This window comes from Bombina bombina, chromosome 7, assembly GCF_027579735.1.
Source record: "Bombina bombina isolate aBomBom1 chromosome 7, aBomBom1.pri, whole genome shotgun sequence".
Classification (NCBI taxonomy): Eukaryota; Metazoa; Chordata; class Amphibia; order Anura; family Bombinatoridae; genus Bombina; species Bombina bombina.
In genome coordinates, this window is record NC_069505.1 from 501,854,601 (window position 1) to 501,878,704 (window position 24,104).

General features: G+C 40.6%; 1 protein-coding gene across 2 annotated transcripts in view; it reads right to left on the minus strand.

The window, feature by feature from the left end:
* Window positions 1–24,104, minus strand: part of LOC128666888 (cytochrome P450 2G1-like) — a 161,720-nt gene that overhangs the window by 58,325 nt on the left and 79,291 nt on the right. For both annotated transcript variants that reach the window (XM_053721697.1, XM_053721696.1), the window contains exons 3-4: window positions 14,341–14,490; window positions 13,086–13,246 (exon numbers count right to left, since the gene is read on the minus strand). In XM_053721697.1, coding sequence (XP_053577672.1) covers window positions 13,086–13,246; window positions 14,341–14,490 — 311 coding nt within the window. The remainder of the gene's footprint in view (window positions 1–13,085; window positions 13,247–14,340; window positions 14,491–24,104) is intronic.

Below are 24,104 nucleotides of genomic sequence, written 5' to 3' on the forward strand. Positions count from 1 at the left end.
CAGATGAAGGCGTCAGCCGAAACACGTCAGACCCCATTTTTCTGCATATTAGTTTTATATTTTTGTTTCCATGCTTCAATAAACTTTTATTTTACCTGTGCTCCACTTTTTGCTATGTTTAAGTGTATACTTCTGCCTTATAATTTATTTTTTCTCAATTGAAAAAGTAAAATTTGTCCATAGGAAATTGAACGAAAAAGCAGCTATGTTTGACATGGTTTATTGTCAGTTATATTGGTATTGATAACCCTTTTCCATCATAAGAACAATTACAATGTAAACTATAACACAATTTTCATTTTGGAAAATATAGAATTGGATATCAAAAAAGTCACCCATATGATGTATGGACAGTATAGACAATCTACCTAAATCACAAATTATCAACTAAGGGCTAGATTAAGAGTGACGTACAAACGTTTGCGTCCGAGTGATAATGGGTATATCATGAGGATTTGCGCTCATCAGGCAATTTCTGGTTAGCTGTTTTACAAAACTAAAAAGTTGCAAAAAACACATAAAAAATACATAACAAAGTACACTGAGGGGGTCAATTTATGAAAGTGTGAGCAGACATGATACAATGTAGCATATCATGTCAAATCGATAAATGCGACAGCATTCACTGTCGGCATTTATCATTGCACCAGCAGTTATTGTGAACTGCTGGTGCAATACCGCCCCCTGCAGATTTGCGTGCAATCGACTGCTAGCAGGGGGTGTCAATGAACCCGATCATATTTGATCTGGTTGATTTCTGTCCGCCGCCTCAGAGCAGACAGACAGGTTATGGAGCAGCTGTCTTTAGACAGCTGCTTCATAACTTCTGTTTCTGGCGAGCCTTTAGGGCATCAAGCTCTGTACGGAGTTTGATAAATTGACCCCTTACACTCATAACACTATCTAATAAAAACAATTCATAAAAAATAGTGCACACAAAAGTAATAAAGGCTCAAAAATATGTCAGGTGTTAGAAAAAAGGGCAGGCAAAAGGCTTTAATATAGAGAAACATATATGTATATACAGGGAGTGCAGAATTATTAGGCAAATTAGTATTTTGACCACATAATCCTCTTTATGCATGTTGTCTTACTCCAAGCTGTATAGGCTCGAAAGCCTACTACCAATTAAGCATATTAGGTGATGTGCATCTCTGTAATGAGAAGGGGTGTGGTCTAATGACATCAACACCCTATATTAGGTGTGCATAATTATTAGGCAACTTCCTTTCCTTTGGCAAAATGGGTCAAAAGAAGGACTTGACAGGCTCAGAAAAGTAAAAAATAGTGAGATACCTTGCAGAGGGATGCAGCACTCTTAAAATTGCAAAGCTTCTGAAGCGTGATCATCGAACAATCAAGCGTTTCATTCAAAATAGTCAACAGGGTCGCAAGAAGCGTGTGGAAAAACCAAGGCGCAAAATAACTGCCCATGGACTGAGAAAAGTCAAGCGTGCAGCTGCCAAGATGCCACTTGCCACCAGTTTGGCCATATTTCAGAGCTGCAACATCACTGGAGTGCCCAAAAGCACAAGGTGTGCAATACTCAGAGACATGGCCAAGGTAAGAAAGGCTGAAAGACGACCACCACTGAACAAGACTCACAAGCTGAAACGTCAAGACTGGGCCAAGAAATATCTCAAGACTGATTTTTCTAAGGTTTTATGGACTGATGAAATGAGAGTGAGTCTTGATGGGCCAGATGGATGGGCCCGTGGCTGGATTGGTAAAGGGCAGAGAGCTCCAGTCCGACTCAGACGCCAGCAAGGTGGAGGTGGAGTACTGGTTTGGGCTGGTATCATCAAAGATGAGCTTGTGGGGCCTTTTCAGGTTGAGGATGGAGTCAAGCTCAACTCCCAGTCCTACTGCCAGTTTCTGGAAGACACCTTCTTCAAGCAGTGGTACAGGAAGAAGTCTGCATCCTTCAAGAAAAACATGATTTTTATGCAGGACAATGCTCCATCACACGCGTCCAAGTACTCCACAGCGTGGCTGGCAAGAAAGGGTATAAAAGAAGAAAATCTAATGACATAGCCTCCTTGTTCACCTGATCTGAACCCCATTGAGAACCTGTGGTCCATCATCAAATGTGAGATTTACAAGGAGGGAAAACAGTACACCTCTCTGAACAGTGTCTGGGAGGCTGTGGTTGCTGCTGCACGCAATGTTGATGGTGAACAGATCAAAACACTGACAGAATCCATGGATGGCAGGCTTTTGAGTGTCCTTGCAAAGAAAGGTGGCTATATTGGTCACTGATTTGTTTTTGTTTTGTTTTTGAATGTCAGAAATGTATATTTGTGAATGTTGAGATGTTATATTGGTTTCACTGGTAAAAATAAATAATTGAAATGGGTATATATTTGTTTTTTGTTAAGTTACCTAATAATTATGCACAGTAATAGTCACCTGCACACACAGATATCCCCCTAAAATAGCTATAACTAAAAACAAACTAAAAACTACTTCCAAAACTATTCAGCTTTGATATTATGAGTTTTTTGGGTTCATTGAGAACATGGTTGTTCAATAATAAAATTAATCCTCAAAAATACAACTTGCCTAATAATTGTGCACACAGTGTATATGTATACATAAAAACATATATATTTTTTCATCTTTATTATTATTTTTATTTATATTTATTTTTATTATTTTTTGTCTTTATTCTCATGTTTATTATTTTTTCACTTGGTGGTTCTTCTCTTAGGGTTTTTTAGGTTTCTTTAATTTTTAATTTTTGGTTTTATTTTCAGGTTGTACTTTTGATCTAAGATTCATGGACAATGATACTTTGTTATTCCTAATGTTATGCTTCTGGAGCCTTGACATGGAGTATATTTAGATTTGCTTGTTTAGCTTATCTTGCTTGATACGGTGTTAGGATATAATTTATCCCCATTTAGGAATTATTTGTTTGTTACTCACCTAATCTAGGATTCCATAGATATTGTATATTGACTATTGTAGTATAGGGACTTAGAGATATTAGGATGGTTTTCTAACTATTATGTTACGATTTATTACCTGGATGTCAGAGCCCACTCTTTAGGAATGTTTTTCCCAGCATATATTTTTCGTTTAGCCTCTTGTAAATAATGCTGTATCTTTGCACAGTTAACTAATTTTTAATGTTTAAGTTTTAATATGTAACAGGGATTCTGCCGGGAGGCGTCCTGGTTGCTATGGCAACCGGTGACGTAGTGTTCTGCGCACGGCTGCTGACTTCCGGTACGCCACCGGCGGGACTGCAATTGGGAGCGGGTTTGTTTGCTTGCTATAAAGGGTGAGTTATTGTATGTACCTGTAATTGTTGTCTGAAGACAGGGGCAACCCCGAAACGTCACGGATTAAAAGTGTTTTTTGCTCAATAAGACCCGGTGAGTGCTTTTCTCTTTGGATGCTTATATATATATATATATATGTTATACAAAGAAATGCAGAACCCTTAGCCTGTAGGAAGCACGGGTGAAATGCGCGTAGCTTGTTTGTTCACAGCGGTGTGTTCAGCTGAACACCGCTGCGAGTATCTCTCTGCATCATTAATATTCCATCTCTTCCTGGAATCGTAAAGGCGTGCTGGGCACTTAAAGAGCCTTTTTGGAGTCTGGGTCTGTCAGGAGTCCAGAAACTAATTGACCTTTTATACACACACACTAATTACAAGCAAACAGATCACAGGTGAGGATGGTTACCTTTAATAGCCATTCAAACCCCTTTGTGTCAACTTGTGTGCATGTTATCAGGCCAAAATCACCAGGGTGTAAACTTTTGATCAGGGTCATTTGGGTAGTTTCTGTTGTCATTATGAATTAAAAAGAGTAAACACAGTTGATTGATAATAAATAGCTTCAGCCAAACACTAACCATGAGTTAAAGAAAAGTTTTTGTGTTATCATTCATATTCTCTGAAAAATGGCCAAGAAATCATAAATTCTGCCAGGGTATGTAAACTTATGAGCACAACTGTCACGTTCGCTACCGGATATCCTGGTGGTTCTTCCTGTGTGCCTAGTTGCCGAGCAATGTCTCGCTCATTCTGAGCCGTCCCACTCGGCTGACGTTAGGATGGCTTCTTATTCTGGTAACTCTTTCCTCTGGTGCCCGTTTGTTTTCTAAACTCTGTGGCTTTCGTGAGTACTCTGATACTTTTGAAATCTGTCTTTTGTTCTAAAACCTTTGCCTAAACGAGCACGCTGTGTTTAACCCTCAAACTGCCTGATTACAAGTTGCCAGACTCTGCATTACTGACCACGCTGTGTTTAACCCTCAAACTGCCTGATTACAAGTTGCCAGACTCTGCATTACTGACCACGCTGTGTTTAACCCTCAAACTGCCTGATTACAAGTTGCCAGGCTCTGCATTACTGACCACGCTGTGTTTAACCCTCAAACTGCCTGATTACAAGTTGCCAGAATCTGCATTACTGACCACGCTGTGTTTAACCCTCAAACTGCCTGATTACAAGTTGCCAGACTCTGCATTACTGACCACGCTGTGTTTAACCCTCAAACTGCCTGATTACAAGTTGCCAGACTCTGCATTAATGACCACGCTGTGATTAACCCTCAAACTGCCTGATTACAAGTTGCCAAACTCTGCATTACTGACCACACTGTTCTTAACCCTCTAATTGCCTGATTACAAGTTGCCAAACTCTGCATTACTGACCACGCTGTGCTTAACCCTCTAACTGCCTGATTACAAGTTGCCAAACTCTGCATTACTGACCACGCTGTTGCTTAACCCTCAAATTGCCTGATTACAAGTTGCCAAACTCTGCATTACTGACCACGCTGTGTTTAACCCTCAAACTGCCTGATAATAAGTTGCCTATCTCTGCATTATTGACTGTATTATTGTTTAACCCACTCTCTGCCTGATTACAAGTTGTCTTATTCTGCATCTCTGGTTCTGATGTGGTCTACTCCTGAACTGCTTGATATTAATTTCCAAGTCTGAAGTTTATTTTCCTGCTATCAAGTTTTCCATTATTCTATCCAGAGGACTCAGACCAACCCTGCTCCATATCGTGAGTACCTTGTTTTATAAAAGTTGTCATGGGGTCACGTCCTGGATTAAACTCAGAGTGCTTGGGTGTTATTTTAGTTCACCCTAGCATTTCGGTCTTCTTCTGGACATTACCTAACCTGACATAACAAACGGGCAATAATATGGACCCTGATGAGTTATCCAGGGCCGTGGCTCTTCAAAGACAACTTCTTGGTAATCATTCTGCACATTTGCAATCATTGGATTCCAAGCTTGACCAGATTACTGCGCTGCTTCATAACCTCTCCGCTCCTTCTCAAACTACGGCTACTCCTGCGGCAGCTGCTGCCACTTCCAATGCTGGTTATAATCCACCTCAGCTGGTGGGACAATTTATTCCTAGAATTCCTCTTCCTGATAAGTATGACGGAAATTCGGAAGAATGCCGTGGGTTCCTTAATCAGTGTCGTTTACACTTCAGAAACAATCCTCAAGTATTTGTCAATTCTTCTTCCAAGATCACCTTTATGATTTCCCTCATGAAGGGTAAGGCTTTGGCCTGGGTATCTCCTCTTTTGGAGAAGGACAATCCTCTTCTTCAGGATCTGGAGTTATTGGTGTCTATTTTTTCCTCTGTTTTTGACAAGCCTGGGAGGTCAGCTGCTGCTGAGGCAGGGCTGTTGGATTTGAGACAAGGGTCCATTTCTGTAGCTCAGTATGCTATTGAATTCAGGACTTTAGCCGCAGAAACTGATTGGAATCATGGAGCCCTATAGGCAGCTTTTCGCAAAGGACTTTGCGAATGCTTAAAGGTTGAACTTGTGTTTCGTGAACTTCCTGACTCTCTTGAGGGTCTTATCAATTTATGTATTAATCTCGACGCCCGGCATTCAGAACGCCTACAGGAGAGAGACCGGAATCGGAGACCTTTTTCTAGATCTACTTATCGTCCTCCTATTCGTACCTCAAGTCTTTCTAATAACAACTCCCATTCTTCTGAGTCTGTAGAACCCATGGAAGTAGGAGCTATAGTTGACAGAAGCTGAACGCCATAGAAGGCGTACCCTTGGGTTATGTTTGTATTGTGGCATCAAAGGTCACTTACTGAAGGACTGTCCTATCTGGCCAGTAAAAGCCAAGGCTTAACTATTGATTGAGGGACAGAGTTAAGCCAGAATCCTATGACATCCCTCAATCATAAACTCTTTGTTCCTCTTACCATCACTTTTGGTAATACCAAGTTTCAAGCTCAAGCTTTCATCGACTCTGGAGCTGTTGGAGTGTTCATTGATTCAAGTTTTGTTAACTCTCTCAGGATTCCTCTTCTAGCCAAGAAGCAATTAATCAAGGTAACTACAGTTAGTGGGCAGCCTCTGGGATCTGGAATCATTCAACATTCTACTATACCTCTTCTTTTGTCTGTGGGCATACTCCACTCTGAAATTATCCATTTTAATGTCATCTCTTCCCCCCACATACCATTAATTTTGGGGTTACCGTGGTTGCAGCTTCATGATCCAGTATTCTCCTGGTCTAGAGGAGAGCTTATTTCCTGGGGAACTACCTGTTTTAAAGATTGTCTGCAAAATCCTTCCAAATCGTCCAGTCCTGTTGTGACTCTGTTGGATGTTCCTGATTCTTTGCCTAACCACTATCTTGCCTTCTGTGATTTCTTTTCTAAAAAGAGGCTGAGATGTTACCTCCTCACTGGATTTTTGACTGTCCTATTGATCTGTTATCCGGGGCACCTCTACCTAAACGGAGGACCTATCCTCTCTCTCGTCAAGAAAATATCTCTCTTGAAGAATACATTAAGGACAACTTGGTCAGAGGGTTTATTCGTCCTTTGTCTTCACCGGTGGGAGCAGGTTTTTTCTTCATTGGGAAGAAGGATGGAGGGCTTCAGCCCTGTATTGATTATCGAGCCCTGAATCAGATTACTGACAAAGACAGTTATCCTCTTCCGCTCATCCCTGAGCTATTTGATCGTCTCCAAGGTGTTTCTATTTTCTCCAAATTGGATCTACGTGGGGCCTACAATTTGGTCAGAGTTCATAAGGGAGTGATGAATGGAAGACAGCCTTTAACACCAGATTTGGTCACTACGAGTATCTTGTAATGCCTTTTGGATTGTGCAATGCACCAGCAGTGTTCCAGCACTTTGTTAATGAGATCTTTAGAGATTATTTAAACCAATTTGTTATCATTTATCTGGATGACATACTGATCAATTCCAGAACATTGCAGGAACATGTACACCATGTAAAACTTGTGCTTCAAAGATTATGTGATAACTCCCTTTTCGCTAAATCAGAGAAATGCTCTTTCCATTAGTGTTCCATTCCCTTCTTGGGGTACATTATTTCAGAATCTGGATTTTAGATGGATCCTGCTAAACTTTCGGCAATCAAGGACTGGCCCAGACCAACCACTCTCAAATCCCTGCAGAGGATTCTTGGCTTTGCCAATTACTATAGAAAGTTTATAAAAAACTTTGCTGACATCACGTCTCATCTCACTTCTCTTACAAAGAAGGGTCAAGATTGTAGGAACTGGTCTAATTCGGCTGAACAGGCTTTTAAAACTCTGAAATCTGCATTTTCTTCGGTGCCTCTTCTTAGTCATCCCATTCCTGATCTCCAATTTATCCTGGAGGTAGATGCTTCTTCTATTGCTGCTGGAGCTGTTCTCTCTCAACGAAATCCTACTACCAGTAAGATACATCCGGTGGCGTTCTTTTCAAAGAAGTTCAATTCTGCCGAGTTAAACTATGATGTGGGCAATAAAGAACTATTGGCTATAAAACTTGCTTTGGATGAGTGGAGACATTGGTTAGAGGGTACTAATCAACCATTTTTCATTCTCACAGACCACAAGAATCTCCTGTACCTCCATACAGCTAAACGCCTCAATCCTTGTTAGGCTCGGTGGGTCTTGTTCTTTTCCAGGTTCAATTTTGTACTTTCCTATGTTCCTGGTTCCAAGAATTCCAAGGCAGATGCATTATCCAGGCAATTTCCGTCTACAGAACCTACTCAACTGGAATCTGAACCCATACTACGTCCTGTCAGAGTTCTGGCTCAAGTATCCTCTTTTCCTGTACAGGCCTTACATTCAGCTCAAAACCAGGTACCGTCTCCTTACAAACTTCCTTCTGGTATCCTGTATGTACCAAGTAAATTATGTCTTAGACTTTTACGTTGGGCTCATGACAATAAATTGGCAGGTCATCCTGGAGTGACCAATACTCTGTGGAGACTTAAGCAACATGTTTGGTGGTCCACCATGAGGAGGGACGTTAAGGAGTACATTGCTGCTTGCAGCTCTTGTGCATCTAATAAACAGTCTACTCATCAACCGTTTGGATTGTTACAACCCCTTCCTGTCCCGCATTACCCATGGTCCCTTATATCCATGGACTTTGTCACAGATCTTCCTGTTTCTGCTGGAAATACGACCATTTGGGTAGTGGTGGACCGATTCTCCAAGTCTGCTCATTTCATTCCTCTTCATGGATTGCCTTCTGCTCGAAAACTTTCTGAACTTTTTGTTCTTCACATCTCTCGATTACATGGATTTCCTTCTGACATTGTTTCTGATCATGGTGTTCAATTTGTTTCTCAGTTTTGGAGGTCTTTTTGTAAGCACTTCGGAATCAACTTATCTTTTTCTACGGCACATCATCCACAGTCCAACGGACAGACCGAGCGTGTAAATCAATCCTTGGAGTCTTATCTCAGACACTATGTAAACCAGCAATATTCGAACTGGTCACAGTTATTACCTTTAGCGGAATTAGCTCACAACTCTCGCTTCAATTCCTCCTTACAGACCTCTCCCTTCAAGGCACCTTATGGCTTTGAGCCTAGAACTTTTCCTATGATTACTAGTTCTACTGAAGTTCCTGGAGCAGATCGTATTGTAAAAAATCTCAGTAACCATTGGAAACACATCCGTCAAAATCTACTCTCTTCTTCCATTAAGTACAAAAGATTTGCTGATCGCAGAAGGTGTAAGGCTCCTTTACTTCGCACTGGAGACAGGGTATGGTTATCCACCAGATTTATACATCTAAAACAACCTTTTAAAAAAGTTGGTCCCAAATACATTGGACCTTTCTGAATTGTTTCCAAAGTTTGATCTTCAGCTTATCGCCTGGCTTTACCCAAGACCCTTAAAATCCACCCAGTTTTTTTGTGTGTCTCTCCTCAAGCCAGTCATCAACAATCAGTACTCCATCAATAACAAACCTCCTCCTCTGCTATTTGTAGAGGGTACTTCGGAGTTCGAGGTAAGTCAGATTCTAGACTCCAAGCTACGGGGAGATCGGTTGTACTACCTGGTCCATTGGAAGGGTTATCCTATAACTGAATGGTCTTGGGAACCTGCCTCTCATGTACATGCTCCTGCGCTTGTCAAGTCTTTTCATATGAAGTATCCTGCCAAGCCTGGTTGTGTTCCCCGGAGGGGTCCTTGAGGAGGGGGCCTTGAGGAGGGGGCACTGTCACGCTCACTGCTGGATATCCCGGCGGTTCTTCCTGTGTGCCTAGTTGCCTAGCAACGTCTCGCTCATTCTGAGCCGTCCCACTCAGCTGACGTCAGGATGGCTTCTTATTCCGGTAACTCTTTCCTCTGGTGCCCATTTGTTTTCTAAACTCTGTGGCTTTCGCGAGTACTCTGATACTTTTGAAATCTGTCTTTTGTTCTTAACCTTTGCCTGAATGACCACGCTGTGTTTAACCCTCAAACTGCCTGATTACAAGTTGCCAGACTCTGCATTACTGACCACGCTGTGTTTAACCCTCAAACTGCCTGATTACAAGTTGCCAGACTCTGCATTACTGACCACGCTGTGTTTAACCCTCAAACTGCCTGATTAAAAGTTGCCAGACTCTGCATTACTGACCACGCTGTGTTTAACCCTCAAACTGCCTGATTACAAGTTGCAAAGTCTGCATTACGGACCTCGCTGTGCTTAACCCTCAAACTGCCTGATTACAAGTTGCCAGACTCTGCATTACTGACCACGCTGTGATTAACCCTCAAGCTGCCTGATTAAAAGTTGCCAAACTCTGCATTACTGACCAGGCTGTGCTTAACCCTCTAACTGCCTGATAATAAGTTGCCAAACTCTGCATTACTGACCACGCTGTTGCTTAACCCTCAAACTTCCTGATTACAAGTTGCCAGACTCTGCATTACTGACCACACTGTGTTTAACCCTCACACTGCCTGATAATAAGTTACATATCTCTGCATTATTGACTGTATTATTGTTTAACCCACTCTGTGCCTGATTACAAGTTGTCTTATTCTGCATCTCGGGTTTTGATGTGGTCTACTCCTGAACTGCTTGATATTAATTTCCAAGTCTGAAGTTTATTTTCCTGCTATCAAGTTTTCCATTATTCTATCCAGAGGACTCAGACCAACCCTGCTCCATATCGTGAGCACCTTGTTTTATAGAAGTTGTTGTGGGGTCACGTCCTGGATTAAACTCAGAGTGCTTGGGTGTTATTTTAGTTCGCCCTAGCATTTGGGTCTTCTTCTGGACATTACCTAACCTGACAACAACTATATATATATACATATTCAGATCCCTCTTTAGAGACGTAAGTGTACGTATCTCTATGTTAAAGCCCTTTGCCTGCCTTTTTTATCTAACACCTGGGACCTCATATCTTTGAGCCTGTAAATCTTTGTAGTGCAATATTTTTTTGAATAATTATTATGAGTGTAACTATTCTTTGTAATATTTTATTGATGTAATTTCTGCAACTTTTATGTTTTGTGAAACAGTTAAAGAGCTCTGAAGTCGCGGTAATCATTCTAGTGTAAATTGTGATTGCGCTCAAGCGGTAAACCCGATGAGTGAGAACCGTCGCAATATACCCCTTATCGTTCTGGTGCTAATGTTATTGCTCCACTTCTAATCCAACCCTAAATGTCTAACTACATAGTTTTTTTTTTCTCTAATTGAAACATTCATACATTTCTACATATTTCTTTATATGGTGGTACCATTATTTACATAATTTGTGATCTCATAAACAATATTGTATAATATAATCTAAGATAAATTGCAATACATTTGTTTCCACACTTTTCTGATGTGTAGAAAATTGTTATGGGTTATGTCACTACTGATGCCACTGATGATGTCATAGGGGATTTCACTAGAGATGTCATTGATGATTTAAAAAATTATAATTTTTCTGATCTACAGGATATCTTGGGTTATGTCACCACTGATGATGCCTTAAGTGATGTCAATAGTCATGTCATTGATGATGTCATGTGTGATGTAATCAGTGATGCCATTGATGATGTCAGTCATGTCAAGAATCCAGGGTGGGGGCAGTTTAAATTGGAAATATTCCCAGTCCAGATCTAAGTGCCACATTTCAGCCAGATATGTCATTCTACTCCAAAGATATGAGCCTCTTAAAAAATTACATTTCTAATGCGCAGTTGTTCTCACATCACGTAACAGCAGATCCTCACAACGAAATCTATTTGAATACCAACTTTCAGACAAATTCATACAGCCCATTCTTAGATAAACTTGTCTGAATATGTCATTCCACTACAAAGATATGAGTATTTGAGAAAATGATATTATAATGGAAAGTAGTTCTGAACATAAACTATGGGAACATGACCGTTTCCCCATCCTATAATATGAAAGGCCAAGTGGGATGGGGCAGCTACACTACAGAAAAGGGGTAAAAAAAAAAGGGACAGGGAGGGATGGGGCAGCTACACTACAGAAAAGAGGTTAAAAAAAGGGATGGGGCAGCTCAGCTACACTAAAGGAAAGGGGTAAAAAAAAAGGGACAGGGAGGGATGGGGCAGCTACACTACAGAAAAGAGGTAAAAAAGGGATGGGGCAGCTACACTACAGAAAAGAGGTAAAAAAGGGATGGGGCAGCTACACTACAGAAATGGGGTAAAAAAAAGGGACAGGGAGGGATGGTGCAGCTACACTACAGAAAAGAGGTAAAAAAAAGGGATGGGGCAGCTACACTACAGAAATTGGGTAAAAAAATGGACAGGGAGGGATGGGACAGCTACACTACAGAAAAGAGGTAAAAAAAAGGGATGGGGCAGCTACACTAAAAAAATGGGGTAAAAAAACAGATAGGGAGGGATGGGGCAGCTACACTACAGAAAAGGGGTAAAAAAGGGCACAGGGAGGGATGGGGCAGCTACACTACAGAAAAGAGGTAAAAAAAATGGGATGGGGCAGCTACACTACAGAAAAGGGGTAAAAAAAAAAGGGACATGGAGGGTTGGGGCAGCTACACTACAGAAAATGGGTAAAAAAGGGACAGGGAGGGACGGGGCAGCTACACTACAGAAAAGGGGTAAAAAATGGACAGGGAGGGATGGGGCAGCTACACTACAGAAAAGCGGTAAAAAATGGACAGGGAGGGATGGGGCAGCTACACTACAGAAAAGCGGTAAAAAAGGGACAGGGAGGGATGGGGCAGCTACACTACAAAAAAGGAATTTGGGGGTGCGGGGACGTACTAAATGACAATTGCGGGAGGGGGGAGGAGGTGGGATAACTACACTACAGAAAAAAGGGGTTTATAAGTACTGGCAGACAGCTGTCAGTACCTAAGATGGCGGCAATAGTTAGAGGAGGGAGGGTCAGAGAGTGGTTTTAGGGGGGGATCAGGGAGGTTGGAGGGTTAGGGGATCCTACACTGCAGAAAAATAAAGATAGACGGATAGGTATAGAACGATAGGAATAGAGGGATAGGGATAGAGGGAAAGGGGTAGAAGGATAGGGATAGAGAGATGTGAATAGAGGGATAAGTATACAGGGATGTGAATAGAGGGATAAGGATAGAGAGATAGGAATAGGAGGGATAGAGAGATAGGGATTAGGGATACTGGAATAGGGATAGGAGGGAGAGGGATAGATTGATAGCAATAAATGGATAGAGGGATAGGTATATTTCTTTCCTTAAACATTTTGGACCATGAACACAGGCTTTAACACTAGTAACACAAGATAACACAAGTATCGTGTCTTGAAATGTAATCTCTAGAGCACAGCTTAATTCTATGTTTGCATTCTTACCTGTCCCCAAGTTGAAGTCATAAGATAAAAGGTCTCCTCTGAAAAAGTGCGTAGCTTTAAGAACCTCTCATCTTTGTAATCAAGGCTATTCCCAAATATAAAAGAGCAAACTACATTGGATACAGCCTCCAGGATAATTTTCGATGGGTCTACTTGTAAACCTAAAAGGTAAGGTAAAATATTGTAACTAATCAATAAAATCTACAGATAGCTTTCCAAATAATTCAGCAAAACAACTAAACAACCCTCCATTGCTTAATGTCCAATTTAATCCCATTTTGGGTAAACTATCAGTGCAAAAGAATTGCATAATTAACAAGTGCATAATAAAAAGACAATGAATTAACACCTCTAAGCAGTAGATTTTTTTTTTTTAACAAATGTATTTTTTCTCTCCTATTTTCTGGCCCCCTGTATCATGTGACAGATATCAGCCAATCACAGACTAGTATACGTAAACCCTGTGAGCTTGTGCACATGCTCAGTAGGATCTTGTTCCCTATAATGGAAGTAAATGATCAAATTATAAAAACTGCATGCACTATCTGAATCATGAAATTTTATTTTGACTTATTTGTCACTTTAAAAAAAAAAAAAAAGATCCCTTTCTAATTATCTAATAATTGTTACCCGGTGTATTACAAAAAAGGCAGATATTTTAATAAGAAACTTCTGGGAACTATAGGCAAAATAAAGCTAGTAACATTAACAGCAATCATAATGATAATGGTTAATTACATGGAAAGAAGGCAAAATAAATAATGAAAATATATTGCAGAGGAAGTATTTACTGTCTCTTTAAAGGAACATAAAATCCAAAATGTTTATTTCATAATTCAGATAGAGCATACAATTTGAAACCACTTTACAATTTACTTCTATTATCAATTGTTCTTCATTTTTTTGTTATCCTTTGTTGAAAATTAGGAAGATATATGGCAGCCGTTTTTCAACAATGTAATACATTAGCAAGAGCACTAGATATCAGAAAGCTACAGATAGACGGACAGACAGACATAAATAGATAGATACAGATAGACAGACAGATAGATAGATAGATAGGTACAGATAGATAGATAGATAGATAGATAGATGATAGATAGACAACAAATAACATCATTTTTGATTTCTCACAATGTATCTACAGACATTTGGAACATTTTTTCAAGGACTTGCTTGCTTGTTGTGACGTAAAACATGGAGGATAGAATATTATAGTGATGCACTATCGCTATTGTAAAAGTAATGAACTAACCGCTTATTTTTTTTATTTCCATCACCAGATTCTGTGCCTCCTCCTGAATCTTCACCTCTGTGCTTTTCTTCCCAAGTCCAAAGTCTCTGAGGGTTTTTAATGAAAAGGATCGCATTTCCTTCCAGCATTCCCCATTAGCAAAAGCAAATCCTGAAATATATCAGTGCATTATTTTTGTTTTGTGGTTTAAAAACATATAAAAAAAACACGGAAAAACTATAAGAAGAAAAAAATACTATCTTTCTATATATTTATCTATCTATCCCTCTAGCCATCTATCCCTCTATCTATCGCTCTATCCATCCATCAAACTATTATCTATTTATCTATCTATCCCTCTAGCCATCTATAACTCTATCCATCCATCAAACTATCATCTATTTATCTATCTATCCCTCTATCCATCTATAACTCTATCCATCCATCTATCATCTATCTATCTATATATCTATCTATATATCCCTCTATCCATCCATCCCTCTATCCAGTGGTCAAATCCTACAAAAAAAGTGTGAGACTCAACATGACTTCCACCCCCTCACAATTAATAGTGTTTTATACACACACACACTGTATGTATATGTATATAATCTATACACTTTGGTTAATGAAAGCAAATTTAAACCAACAAAGGGTTGACTGGTTGCCTTTGGGCCTAAGACTACTCTTCTTTCACAGAGTCTCACCCACTTAAGGTGCAATAGTCCTATTTCTGCTGAGGTGAGCAAAATTAGACCAGAGCAAGCCACACAGAAATGTAAGCACCATGTGTTCCACAAATTGCAAGGTGATCACACAGCAGGACCCCTGACAAGCTTGCATTTAGTGTATTGTAGGAAGTGTTACTGCCCATTACTAGAGGATCTAACTATCCCTCTAACCAGACTGTGCTCCAGCTTCTCCCAGCAGCAGCAGCAGTGTTTACTGAAGTATTTCTGTTCTCTGTCCAGTGGGAACTTATTCCACCTGCAAAAATAGTGCAGGAACTCCATTTCCATGCGTTCCCACTGGACTTGACCTCTGCCTCTAGCCATCTATCCCTCTATATATCCCTGTATTCATCCATCTATTTATCTATATTTATCTCGAAATAAAAATAGTAAAGTTTTTTGGGGGTTGCAGCTCCTGCTTCAAACTAAACAGATTGGGACACTCTTAGAATAAATACCCTAAACCCCTGCCTCTAGTACAAAAAACATCTAAATGTTTTTTTATTACAACTCAGTATAACAACACAGAGTTTTCATACAATATCCCAATGTAATAAAACACTTTGCATCAAAATGATCCATAATCCCCAAACACATATAACCATAAATACAGCATCAAGGTATATACATCAAAGACCATTGCAATTATATTTTATTATTATTATTATTATTATTGGTTATTTGTAGAGCGCACACAGATTTTGCAGCGCTATAAACATAGGCGGTATACAAGGTAGCCTAGAGCCGCACTGTTGTAGTCAGCTCTTGTGAAGGCTATCTGCAAGCAGTTGGGCTCTTAGGCTACATTCTAAGAGGGTTCATGGCGGATAGCAATGGAAGAGAGGAACTGGAATTAGGAAAGGTTAGTGTAGGTCGTATTCATCCCTGAACAGAAGAGGCTTTAGGGGGTGCTTGAAGCTTTCAAAACTAGGGGAAAGTCTTGTGGAGCAAGGCAGAGAGTTCCACAAGATGGGAGCTAGTCTGGAGAAGTCCTGTAAATGGGAATGTGAGGAGGTAACAAGAGAGGAGGAGAGTAGGAGGTTGTGAGCAGAGCTAAGGGGACGGGAGGGAGAGTATCTGGAGAAAGGGCCTGAGATATAGAGGGGAGCAGTGCAGTTGAGGGCTTTGTATGTCAGAGTCAGAATTTTGTGTTTAATCCTGGAGGCAAGAGGAACCCAGGGGAGGGATTGGCAGAGAGGTGCTGCAGATGAAGAGTGGCAAGTAAGGAAGATGAGCCTGGCAGAGGCATTCATAATGGATTGCAAAGGAGCTAGACGGCAGCTAGGGAGACCAGAGAGGACATAGTTGCAAGAGTCAAGGCAGGAAAGGGTGAGAGAGTGGATTAAAATCTTAGTTGTGTCTTGTGTAAATAAATGTCTAATTTTAGAGTTGTTGTTTTTATGGTGGAAGAGGCAGGATTTAGCCAAGGCCTGAATGTGAAGAGTGAAAGAAAGATCTGAGTCAAGTGTGACTCCAAGACATTGGGAATGTGGGGTAGGGGTAATAATGGAGTTATTGGCAGTTATAGAGAGATGGGGGGTGAAGATTTTAGAAGAAGGGGGAAAATAAGGAGCTCAGTTTTGGAGAGATTAAGGTAGTGAGAGAACATCCATGAAGCGATGTGAGAAAGACAGTTAGTGGCACGGGTTAGCAAGGAAGGAGATAGGTCTGGAGTAGAGATGTAGATTTGAGTGTCGTCAGCATACAAATGATATTGAAACCCATGGGACTTTATTAGGGAACCTTATGATAACGTTTAGATTGAGAAGAGAAGGGACCGAGGAAAGAGGACATATAATTATATACAATTATATTACGAAACAATAATTTTACCAAGCCTAAAAACTCTCTGATCAAAGACGACATCCAAATAATTATACCCATATGGATAAATAAACATAAGTAAAAATCAAAATCATACAAATGTTCTGTAGCTACCAGGTATACATGCGTAGCGCGTCTGTTGGTACTGTAAACCCCTGGCTGTGTATGTGGACATATGCAATTATCTAGATCAATATGGAAAAAAAAAATGACCATATATATTAAGTATTGGGCTAAATTTATGCAAAATATCCAATTATCCAATGATGGACTACCATATTGGTATATAAACCAAACCTGTTGAAGACACTAACGTGTCCAACTCTAGGGGGTGCTATAAAAATTATCTAAATAATAGATCTATATCAACCAGCATATCTTATCATACAAAATAGTGTAATAAATATATATTGACCGTTATGATCAATTACACAAAATATGATCAATAATGCAAAGTACAAAAATGAACAAGTGCAATATGTCTTATCTTAGTCCTTTATAGGTATTGGATTTCCAGTTTAGATTGTCCAGATATATCCTTCTTTATGGGCAAATCCAATATTAGGCAGATAAAGTCCTTCTTGTGTAGTCACGGCAGCTCCTCTCGAGAAATAGAACAACAACCAGGAATCGGTGAATGGAAAATCACAAAAAAGAGGGCGCCTCCTAGTGTTATACTGTGATGATGGTTACATATAACAGATCTTGTATTGTGATTGTTCTCACAAATAGAGCAGCACCCAGTGTGCTAATTGACGCAAGCTGGGAACTCACAGTGTCCCAGCAAAACTGATCCCAGGGCACAGGTTACCAAGTGCTAGGAATGATGATTCACGCTCAGGCTTCCATATAATCCAAAATATATTTTATTAAAACAGGTGATATAAAAACCTATTAGTGTTTGTGTTACCCAAGGTATATAAAAACAAGTGTTTATAACAGATTGCAACGCGTTTCTCAGCTTAGCTAGCTGTTTCCTCAGGCACCTGTTTTAATAAAATATATTTTGGATTATATGGAAGCCTGAGCATGAATCATCATTTCTAGCCCTTGGTAACTTGTGCCCTGGGATCAGTTTTGCTGGGACACTGTTATTTCCAGCTTGCGTCAATTAGCACACTGGGAACTGCTCTATTTGTGAGTATAACCACAATACAAGACCTGTTATATGTAGCCATCATCACAGTATCACACTAGGAGGCGCCCTCTTTTTTGTGATTTTCCATTCACAGATTCCTGCATATTGGTATATAATATCAACAAATAACGTTAAGATCTATAAAAAGTCTACAAATTTGAATGGTATAATTAAAAATGCAACCTTGTTTCCACAAGCTATAACAATATCTAAACCTTGAGACCAAGATCCTACTTTAATCTCAGTATGGATGAGGGTAACTACCACTGTCACGTGTCAATAGGCTTCATTCTATAAGGTTTGTGATGGACAACAGGGGTCCCATGTCACCAAAGACTAGACACAACCTGTAGACATTCTGTGCCAACTGTGTCCTCTGGTCCTCCTCTACTCACTTGTCCACCTCACAAGTGACCTTTAGGGTAATCTAAATGCTCTATCTTGGCAAAGACAGGGGTCCAGGAGCAGCAAAAGACTTTACTCACTGGAGACTCATGCAATATAGCTGAAAGGGAAAGATATCTTAAGGAACTCTATTTCAGATTCCATAAACTCAACCTGAGGGAAATCAGAATATATGCTTTATTGAACAAGACAAACATGTTGATATAGAACCCATCTCAAATGCATGCCAAAGACTTATAAAAGAACCAATAACAAATAAATCCCCCAACCCTCCCGCAAAGATCTGCTTCTACATCAAAAAGGTCTCTGGAGCCCAGGGACTCATCTCCATCAGAGAGCACATAGGGAACCTGCTCACAGCCTCACAGCTTTCTCTGAACTTCTTAGCATAAATTAAGAAACACTGGTGGGAGAACCCACACATAACTGCCAGAGGGGAATCAAGATAACAGATGAAGACGGAGGAGATCTATAGAGTTTATACAGTATCTAACAAATAGACATTCTGTATTCATTCTCCAATGTGTGGACATTGACTTTTATCTATACTGAGCCATTATTGCAGAAAAAGGTTGCTTTACTAGAAGTACTCTATACTGTTACAGTGCTATTTACTGTTATCTATTATGATCATGTTCATTTGTATTTAGAAATGTCTGAGATTGAGTTGGATAACTAAGTAACGAAGGGTAACCTGAATCTATTTTCTGATATCAATCACTGTAATGACTGTCTAACCTACTAGCTAGAGTACTGTACCTGGGGGACCAGGCTCGGCTACATAAAGATTGACTCCTGACTACTCTCCCCCTACCTAAAATTAGAGCCTATCATTTAACCTTATAAAAATAGCCACAAATTCTCCCAATCCACCTGCGATAGAAGGTCACCCCCTCTAATATCCCGACTTTAGGGCTCACACCGGATGATAACAAACCACTAAGAAAAGTGATAGTTACAAATAACAATATCTTTGGAATTAGGTTTGGCTCCTGACATTGAAAGAAGACCAACGATTCCCTAAGTGGATCATTTCAAAAGTTGACAGGTTGGACAGAAAACCCATACTACTTAAGTATCAGCAAATGGTTTTGATGTGTGCAAAACTATTCACTAACACCTGTTACTTGGGAGTGTAGTATCTACTCAATCCCATTACATTCTCCCCACAATAGGGTTACCTGACTGACGCACAGTCCATGTCCCCTCCCTGTTTTGACTGCAAAGTCTCATTCATTGCTCATTGTATTGTTTATCTTATTAAGTATGCTATGTTTAAGTTTATATTCATGTTAATAATGTTGTTAATAATATCTAGGACTGGCGGGGAGTACGGCCTCTCTCTGCTAGCCTCCGCCCCACCAAATTAGTTGTGCATCTCTGGCTGAATAACAATCAGAACACTCATTGTGAAAGTGATTATTTGACACTTTTCGAAATAGCCTCTAGGGCTTTTGAGATTTTACCTATTGGAACATGTTAGAATCAGTAGCTCTCTGCACCTGGCCACTAGTATTAGCTACCTGTTAGATAAAACTTTTTCTCCCTTTCCCCCTATTTCCCTCCTGTCCCACACCTACTGACATAATGGCACCCATTCGACTAGCCACTTTGAATGCTCAGGGGCTAAATTCACCCATGAAAAGAAAACTCCTGTTAAACTATCTTCTGGCACATAATATCCATATCCTATTCCTCCAAAAGACACACTGGACTGGGGACCCCTGGACCATTGGGATATCCCAGCATTATCCGATATGTGAGACAGCATCTAATGCTGAAGGGAAAACACAAGGGGTTGCTATTCTGATCAGCAAATACTTGACATTTAAACTAGAGTACATAGAGAGAGACACCGAGGGTCGGTTCCTTATACTAGTTTGCTCACTTAACGAGACCCTATATACCTTGGTCTCTGTCTATACACCAAACACTAAACAAATAGCCTTTTTACGTAAGCTCTTAACCCGAGTGGGTCAACTCAAAAGAGGGCACTTGATAATGGGGGGAGACCTTAACATGGTGTGGGACCCACAGAGAGACAAACAATCCATCCTCACAACACACGCCGAAAGGAATATTTCATCAACCTCTAATGCATTCCGTAAACTTATGTATCAATATGAATTATATGATACATGGCGATGCTTAGCACCTTCGGAAAAAGATGTTACATATTATTCTAAGGCCCACGATTCTTACTCGAGAATTGACTACAGACTCGTGGTCCCTAGATACATTTTTAAACCCCAGCATCAAGCCATGCACATGGTCTGATCACGATATGGTCTGCTTAGACTTCACCGAACTACAATCCCTGACAGGTAGACCCCCTTGGAGACTCCCCAAACAGTGGTTATCGGAGGGAGAACTCCCCACACTCACTAAGACGATAAACAAATTTTTGAGACACAATGATATCGGTACCACAGACTTAGATGTGGTTTGGGCAGCTCTCAAAGCCTATCTTCGTGGTCACTTTATTAAAAAATCGGCCCAATACTGCAAGACAGGATTCCAACCACTGTCTAAATTATACGGAGACCTCCGTATACTGGAGAACTCCAATAAGTCATGCCCTGAATCCCAGATAGCCCAGCAGATAGGCCTTATCAGAAAAGAAATATCTAGACGAGAAACCTTAAAAGTACAGGATAACCTACACCGGCTCAAACAGCTATACTATTATAAAGGTAACAGGGCAGATAGACAGCTAGCTAATAAACTTCGAAAATGTACACAACAGAGTAGGATAGCTTTCATCAAAACCCACAATGGACCAGTTCACTCACCCAAAGAAATATGAGTAGCTTTTGCAAAATACTATTCCTCCCTCTACAATATTGCAATCTCAGAGACATCAGACAGAGCCAGCCCCGGTGACATTAGCAAGTTCCTAGAGGGACTAGACTTACCCACTCTGCCTGAGGACGCTAAAAGAGAACTAGAGAAACGATTCACAATAGAGGAAGATAAAATAGCTAGAACTGACCTAGCTCCCCATAAAGCACCAGGCCCAGATGGGTTTACATTCTCTTTTTACCAAGCCCTCAGCTCCACACTATCTCCGATCTTGCTTCAATTATTTGAGAGAGTGGCCCAGTGAAGTAGCTTCCTCCCAGAATTCTTAGAAGCCAACATTATCACAGTACATACTATGTACTATGTCCCAGCTACAGGCCCATCTCGCTAATTAATATAGACACCAAAATTTATGCCAAAGTCCTTGCAAATAGGCTAAACAGACATCTCCAGACACTCATTCATCTAGACCAGGTAGGATTTGTCCTAAACAGACAAGGCTCGGACAACACCTGTCGTCTCCTAAATATTTACACCGAAGCAGCTGATCTGGGCCTCCCCATGCTCACCCTGTCTCTTGATGCCAAAAAGGCATTTGACAGGGTGAGATGGGAATATTTATTCCAAACCCTTGCGGCCTTTGGTATACAGCAGGGCTGTTAAAGCACTATATTCATCTCCCACAGCTGTTGTAAGAGGCCTAGGGTTCTGCTCTCCTAAAATAAAGATAATCAATGGAACTAGGCAGGGATGCCCCCTGTCCCCACTCCTATTCGTTCTAGCGATCAAGCCCTTGGGAACCGCTATTAGGAGATGTCCTACCATACAGGGACTCCAGATACATGACACTATCCAGAAACTGGCCCTGTTTGCAGACGACCTTACAGTCTTCCTCACGGAACACCTAGATTCCCTTCCTCCACTATTACACCTATTGAAGAGATTCGGTGAATTCTCTTAATACAGGATTAATGTCAGTAAAACGGAAGCATACATTCTTAACATCCCTTCGGTTGAAAGAAATAGAATTCAGCTCCTTTAAATGGTCCACCAAAGGAATACGCCATCTAGGAATATTCCTTTCACATTTAAAATCCACAACTATTAAAGAAAACTATGAGACCTTACTGAAAGGAATCACCTTAGAACTTAATTCCAAGAGATATAATGAGATATCGTGGTTGGGCAGAGTAGCGGCTTTCAAGATGATGATACTTCCCAAACTTACATATCTATTCCGCTGTATCCTCATCCCAATTCCCACATCCTTAGTTCGGAAATTCCAGACTCAAATCAACTCCTATACCTGGCACAACAAAAGACCCAGAGTAGCAGCCCATATCCTCCAAGCCTCCATTGAGAAAGGTGGTATAGGCCTTCCTAATGTAAGGAAATATCATGAGGCTGCAATGATTACCCATGCTTCGGCATGGAGTAACGACCTTCCCACAACTAGATGGAAAGACCTAGAACAGGTTTCACTTCTGGCATATGTTAACCTGGAGGACCTCCTCTGGCTCCCCCCACATTGGCAGTCAAAAATGTATATTTCCAAAAATATAATCAAGGGATGTCAAGAGAGCTGGATAAAACTAAGACACAACAAGCTTATTGCCCCACATCCCTCGCCCACACACTCCATATGAGGTCTACTCCTAGGGCTACCTGAAATACATCTCAATTTGTGATCTAACACAGACATAGTCTCCTTAAAGGACTTCAACGAAAACAATCAATTAAAGACACACGCAAATATGCTAACGTTGCCCACACTGGCCCCTAAATTTCAGTTTGACCTACTGAGAATACGGTCTCTTATGGGATTCTGGGGTTTCTTAGAAGGTAAACTGCGTGATCTTACTCCCTGGGAATCACGATGGGAGACAGGTCTCCAGCTGTACAAACCTCTATCAGTACATTATAAGTGTTTACTCGAGGAACATATCCCTTCTAAAACTATACACATGGAGGGCTTGGAGAGAGACCTACAACTTACATACACACCGGAAGCGTGGGGAGAGGCAATAAACCTCACCAAAAAAACTACACACTGCGTCACTCTTTACGAACTGTATTTTAAAATAATCATGAGATGGCACCTAGTGCCTACAAAATTACGAAAACTCTACCCAGACCACTCTCCTGGGTGCTGAAGAGAATGGGGGGGAACTTGGTACTCCGCTCCATACCTGGTGGGCTTGCCCAAAACTAGAAAGTTTATGGAACAAAGTAGAAAAAATATGTAAGGATCTGGACTTACTGGAAGTACTGACCCCGGCCCTTGCAATATTACATCTAGGAATAAGACAACTCCCCAAACCCAAACAAAACTTACTTTTGTGCATCCTCACTTCCACTAAATTACTTATTGCCAGAAACTGGAAAAAAAGTCAGCCCCCCAGATGGCAAGGGGTGGTAGACTGTGTAAATCACATCAAAAATATGGAAAATTATGTGTACAGAGAGTGCAGACGACTGACCGACTACTGCTTAATATGGGAACCGTGGGAATCCCTTTGGACCCATAAACTCTCATAATCAAACTGACCAATAAGATTGCAGGGGTAGCAGTGGAAACCGATTTCCTTATTCCCTACCCCTCTAGATATCTCAGAACTCAGTAATTCCCCTAAGTACTACCTTTAAACCCACCCATACAAGCAAGCCAGGTGCAGAGACTGCAGTGCTAAACAGCTGAAGCAGCATCTCTTAATAACTAATAATTACATTTAACTTGATGAGATCTACTATCCAACATTTATAGTGTTAGATCATTTGGTTACCCTAGTAGACTAAACTATTAACCCAAGGGCCATCCCATTTATGCCTCCTATAAGATAATTAGGAAGGACTTGAGAAGTTCTATATGAAATTCAATGATGACC